Source organism: Branchiostoma belcheri, unplaced genomic scaffold, assembly GCF_001625305.1.
Source record: "Branchiostoma belcheri isolate BF01 breed outbred unplaced genomic scaffold, Haploidv18h27 scaffold8, whole genome shotgun sequence".
Taxonomy (NCBI): Eukaryota; Metazoa; Chordata; class Leptocardii; order Amphioxiformes; family Branchiostomatidae; genus Branchiostoma; species Branchiostoma belcheri.
The window spans coordinates 4,295,481-4,301,985 of NW_017804464.1; the positions used below are offsets into that span (position 1 = coordinate 4,295,481).

Genomic DNA, 6,505 nt, shown 5'->3' on the forward strand with positions numbered 1-6,505 from the left:
CGAAGGTTAGAGTTTATAGCACTTGGCATGAATCCATCAAAGGGTGTATTTGTTGTGTGGTAACTAACACAATGAAGAGAAGAGGTCACCTTTTGGACGAGATTTCAGTCACGTCAGGATCCTGGAGACCAACCAGAGACGGTTGACTAATCAACAATGGGTCACATCTTCGTGTTGAGAGTCGTTCTAAACGCGTTGTATTTTTGACAAGTTGTATATCACTAATCACTAGAGATGTTGACAGTATCCAGTACTTCTAACAGGCCACTAGGTAACGCATATGTGTCTTCCTTTTATTTCCCACAACAGGCTGCCAACATGCTGCTTCTTACATCACGGAGCCGTTGGATTATCACAAGTTTCGTGAGTACACGTATACATTTGAGGAAAATTTGTGAAGGGCTCCTGTAAAATAGTCATCAACTTATTTTACGATCTGATTTACCATATCTTTTGGGAACTTGTGTTTTAAAGTTTCCTCATCAACGAATACGTTCTGATCAATTGACAATGATGTTAGGAAGTTGGTAGGATGACAGGTGATAGAAAGAAGTGCTGTTCCTATAAGTAATTATGTAAAACATTTCAACAGGATGTCCGAGAGAGTGACCTGCAGAGCGCCCGGAGCAGTGGAGCACTCCTGACGCTGCCTCCGCCCCTTCCCTCAGTCAGATCTGCCCGTGGGGACGAGACTTGCCTGATGGACACCTGTCTTACAGGATGCGGCTGGCTTTAGATGCAGTCAGGGTCGTGAGCAGCCTGTCTCCGGACCTGGTCACGGGATTTTCCCGTAGATCAAACAAGGCTGACTTAGCTCCAAAAAGCATAAACTGCCGTTCAAACAGAAACTATATAACCGAGGTAAGGTACATTTTCCGGAATATGGGTCGTCAGTCCTGATGAAGGTCATAGTGTCGATCGAAAATGCGATGATCATCACTTTATGCTGTGAAATTCTTATTACCAACGTAGATCAGCTTTTATTCTGACAGCTTGCTGTTTCTCCAGGAAACCTTCTCCGGATTCAGCGGGCATGTGTCCTTTGAGTTTGACAGCTGTGGGAAGAGGATGAATTTAACAGTCTTCGTTCATGAGTACCTCCACGGGAAGACGAAACAGGTGATTACCTGTATGAAATACGTTTGGCAGTAAATCTAGTCTTTAATGTTGCAGGGAATTTACCGAGTGCCCATTTCCATGGCCTGAGCTAGCTGTAATTACTGGTTAAATAAATAAATTGAAATTGAAATAGCATGCAGCAAAGATACCGGGATGGATTAGCTTGCTAGTGATTGTCATCATCTGAAATTCGTATGTTTTCGGGTTGTCTGTTTAACAGGTGGGAACCTGGACCCCGACGGGCACGACAGGTTTTAAGAAAAAATGGCAGAGACCCATCGACATCAACCTACTGTCGGGACGACACATTCGAGTTTACGCCGATTTCGTAAGTTCAACATTTGTGCCGCGTGGACGTACTGTGTCATTTTCTATCCGCACACGATGTCACGACATTTGTACAACTAGTGCAAAGGTTACACTGTTTAAGGCTTGGAGATCTCTTACCCAATACTCGTGCCGTTTCAATTGACTGTGATTTACTCTTATGTTCAGTTTGCAACACTTGATACGATAGACTAGTCACGTCGAACCGATCTTTGCTTTACAGAATAAACCATACTTCATGAAGAAACCAGGGAAAAGTGGCAAGGTTGGTTCGGCTCTGTATCACGGCTATATGCTGGACCTGCTGGAGATGTTGGCTTCACGACTGAACTTCACGTGGGACCTTACTGGGACGGGCAAGGCCTCTCAATCGAAGATGTTGGAGGCAGTCAAGTCGGGCAAGGTTAGTTCTCACTATCCGTTTATCCTGTACTAAACGTCAGGTAAATATTTGCCTCCGTCAATGCTTTGTTTCCTCAAAATCTTAAATCACTTATTCTCTGACTTGCAGGTTGATACTTCACTCAGACATTAGTTGACCAGTTTTTTCGACTTCTTTCTGCCCACAGTATGACATGGTGTTGTGTCCCACGGCAATGCGGCCCAACTTGCATGGAAAAATAGAGTTTTCCCTCCCACTTGTCACACGCGGGTACTTCCTGACCATGAAAAACCAGATCGTCTGCACGATCCACGTATCTTCGAGTTCATGAAACCATTTTCTGGAGAGGTGAATATCAATTATTTTAGTGACATGAACTTACTAGTATCTGCGTCGGTGACGGTTAGACATCCAGGTAATAAGATACGCCAAAAAACACTTACTCAAGTAAATGGATATGATTTTGGAAACGGTCAGTCGTTTCAGGTTGCATCCACTACCTTTCGTCAGTGGCACTATCATTCTTTACATTTATTTCAAGTTAAGATATCTTGTTTAGAACATAATTTTCCCCAGCGATTTTTCCTTTTCTTTCCAATCGTTAACAACATGTTATTTTTTGTTTTTGATTGTTGAACACTTAAGTGGGTGATTTTTGACAACTTATTTCTTAGATGTTTACCATACATTTCAATGAGAGCTCGAAATGGTGGGCTGTGCCCTTCCTTGATATGACGTTATGCAGGTGTGGCTATGCTTTGTGGCCGCCGCTTTGGGAGTGAGTCTTGTCTTGGCGGCAAACGGCCGTCTGAACCCGTACGAGTGGGCTCGAGCAGCCGGGCGGGGAGAGGTGTCGGCAGAGGAGGCAGACAACCTTAGCCTCGCCAACAGTCTCTGGTAAGTTGAGTGAGTTCTAGCCTTCACCAGGCCTTCTTAGGATGGTAGAACTGGGCAAAAATAAAGCCAGGAGAGTGGGTCATTGGGGTTTTGTCTGGCATGAACCCTTATCCAGGAAGAAACTGTAATGACAAAGTTTTGTACAGGTCCACTTATGGAGCTTCTGTGAGCCAGGGACAAGAGTTTCTACCCCGATCAGCTACCGGAAGAGTGATAGCTGGAACTTGGTGGTTTTTCATCCTTGTTATCATCGCATCTTATACTGGTATGCAACAAGTTACATTTTTTAGAGATAATGAAGACATGTCTCAACAGGGCAATATCATGTAGATGTGGTGTCTAAAAAGTTGATATTACTCTACTACATCGGCTGGAAATACGAAAATAATTGAGGGATATTTATTCGACGATAGGGTCGTTCAAATGAGACATTGCTGTTTTAAACATTACTTCGAGACTTTATTTCAAGATAAGGAAGAACATGACGTAGCATTGCAATATCTACTATCCGGTGTCTAAAACTTAGTAAAAGTTGATATTACTCTATTACATCCCCTGAAAATACGGCAAATACGGCAAAATCAACATTTGGGTGATATTTAATGTGACGATAGGGTCCTTAAAATATGTCATTGCTGTTTTAAATATAGAACCTTTTGAAGTGTTAAAAGTGTACGTTAGGATCATTATAGTTGTGATAGCATCATTGTTTTATTAATTAATTATTATTAATTATAATTTATTAATTATTATTTTTCAGCCAACTTGGCTGCCTTCCTGTCCCAGCCTTCAGTAGACCGGACCATCAGGAGTCTGTCTGACCTAGCTGGGCAGACAGACGTGCCGTACGGAACCTACAAGGGATACAAATTTTACAAGTTCTTAAAGAAGTCTCAGGAGGAGCCGTTTAAGACTCTTGGGCGATATCTCGACAAGAATTCAGGTAAAGTAATCCACGCAACTAGAAACTTCTTTTCGATACAGTCAAAAAGTCGTATCAAGCAAAGTTATTGCTAAATTTGAATTTGGTCACAGAAATATATTGAAATGACTATAGCTTCATGTTTGGGGTCGTGTGGCATAACGACAGAGTGCTCGACTTGGAACCAAAAGGTCCCGGCTTCGAGTCATGACACGTCACAGATCTTTTGCCCTTGCCCTTGGGAAGGGTACTTGACACGACATGCCTCACTTCTTGACTCAAGTGGACATGAGTATTGTCCTGTCCTGTATTTGTCCTCTGCGTTGGTGGCGACTTAAAATAAGTTGAGTGTGCCGTCACCATATCTAGTCATGAAATGTTGGAATAAAAAAATACAAGTTTGGGAACGTCATTGAATGCCTTCTTTCTCTATAACAGCAATTAGAAGACATTATTTTGTCGTATTGTTGGTGAGTAATGAAGTTGCCATTGCATCGTATCCTCTGCAGATGAAGTCGTCACCAACAGTACCCGTGAGGCATTTGAGCGCGCAGCTAAGGGTGACTTCATCTTCATTTCAGCCAGTACTTACGAGTACGAGATTCTCAACAAGAGGTGTGACATGGTCATCCTCACTGACGAGTACTTCTACAAGTATCAGGTCGCCCTTCCGTTTCGGCTCGGTTCGCCTTACCGGACAGAGGTCAATCTTGCCCTGATGGACATGGCAACGGCCGGGCAGATGGATGTACTTGAGAACAGGTCAATATAGGTTACACTAGCAGGACGTATTGTGCTAAACTCGTTATGTCCCCCACCAAAAAACAGTTACTCAAGCAACTGGATATTATTTTGGAAACGATCAGACGTTTCAGGTAGCATCCACTAGCTTTCCAGTGTTGCTGATGAAAGGTAGTGGATGCTACCTGAAACGTCTGACTGTTTCCAAAATCATATTCAGTTGCTCGAGTAACTGTTCTTTGGCGTATCTTATTACCTGGATGTCTAACCTCCACCGTTGGAACCCCTAACGTATTGTGTATAGCACTTCGAATTCAGCAAAACGTCTCGTGTAAAGCCGTATTCGCGTATTTTCAAGTGTTGTGTCGGAAATGACATCGTCTACAACAGTCAAAACTCAAATTCCGATGCAACATTGACCAAACACTCAACAAAAACCGTTGTAAGGCTGGTCTCTGGAGTTGTTTTTTTTCTGGAGCAGTCCCTGCATTAAGCTGTAGGCTGATCCCATTATCTAATCCGTTCACAGGTGGTTTAACAAGAAGAATTACAACTGCTACGCTGACTCAGCTCCGGACGATGGTGTCCTGGGATTGGACAACCTGGATGGCCTTTTCTACTACCTCATGCTCGGAACGGCCGTCGCCATGTTGGTGTCCTGTCTGGAATGGTTGTATTTTAGATGCAAGAAAAGGGGAAATGACGGAACCAGTGAACCTAGTGAACCAGTTAAGTAAAAAAAAGCGTGATGAGAAGAGAGCTATCAGATCAGGGGGCATTTGGATGCCAAAAGTTGGGGAGGAGGATCTGCCAATCACAATGATGTCAGGATGTCAGAGGCTCATGACTTTATGGACCTCACAATGTTGATGGCTCACACGAATATCCTCTGCTATCTTACGCATCAAAGTCACTTTTATCACATGTGATTCCCATTACTTAAGTAATATGAGCCTGCAAAGACGTGGCAATGGTAACTAAAGCATGTTGCATGTGAAACAAATGTATATCACAGATATTTATAGCATTGGTATTCAGACACGTATACACATGGGCAGAGTCTGTTGTTACTGGATTGGTATACTTTATATATTACGTATCTCTCTATCTATATCTCTCTCTCTCTCTCTCTCTATATATATATATATATATAGAGAGAGAGAGAGAGAGAGAGAGAGACTATAACAGCATGTTGCCTTTTACCTAACATTCGGAAACTTAAAAGCGCAGACCGTGTTGTCTTTCCAGGCCACTCAGCCATGGAACAACGCTGAACAATAAACTAGTTTGACTGTGGTCAATCGACCACTACTATGCATGATACATGACTCAGATTCATTTTTGTTTCTGACGAGGTTATATATATATCGGGTGACATCAGGTGTCCAATACATATCAACCTTTGGAACTACCTGGACCAAGATTGACATATGTAACATTGGCGAGTCAATGTTACATGTGTCAATGCTACATATGTCAATGTTACATATGTCAATGTTACATATGTCAATGTTACATATGTCAATGTTACATATGTCAATGCTACGTATGTCAATGTTGCATATGTTAATGGTACATGTGTCATTGCTACATATGTCAATGTTACATGTGGAAAATATTTTACCAGAGAGAGCATTTATTAGAACATTATTATATATTTTCACTGCATTGAATGGTAAAATCATGAGAGTATGTGATTTTTGATTGGACAAATTGGATAGAAACTGGGAAGACATGAAAGAGGTTTAAAATTCACACGATGAGCTCGCACTTTTCCTGGTTTGCCTCATGTAACTCCGAATGCAACGCATCTTCTCCTGATACCTGATAAATAATGTACATAAACCAGTCCCCATTCAAGCCCGGTGCGGTCTATGGTTGTTCAATGGAGATTATTCATAATAAACTGGGGCTAATAGCTCTAAAGTAAACGGTAATCAGATCTCCGATTAGGTAGATTGCAGATTGCGGAGCAGCACCAGCACACATCGTGCATGGGTTGTCCGTACGGTCCGTATCTCTAGTCATCATACATAGCCTCAACCAGGCTTCAGGAGACGGCTAGCGCTGGAAAGAGTAGAAATCGGCCAAATAGAGAGATGACATGCTGAGGGAGT

The 6,505-nt window shown here is 42.4% G+C and overlaps 1 protein-coding gene and 1 pseudogene across 1 annotated transcript in view; both read left to right on the top strand.

Annotated features, from left to right (window-relative positions):
• LOC109486067 (glutamate receptor 2-like) overlaps positions 1 to 644 on the top strand; it is a 7,280-nt gene extending 6,636 nt beyond the window's left edge. The window contains exon 14 of the mRNA XM_019789757.1: positions 593 to 644. Within this exon, the coding sequence (XP_019645316.1) occupies positions 593 to 644 (52 nt within the window). The remainder of the gene's footprint in view (positions 1 to 592) is intronic.
• A 724-nt stretch (positions 645 to 1,368) lies between these two features.
• LOC109486153 lies at positions 1,369 to 5,337 on the top strand (annotated as a pseudogene).
• The last annotated feature ends 1,168 nt before the right edge of the window (positions 5,338 to 6,505 follow it).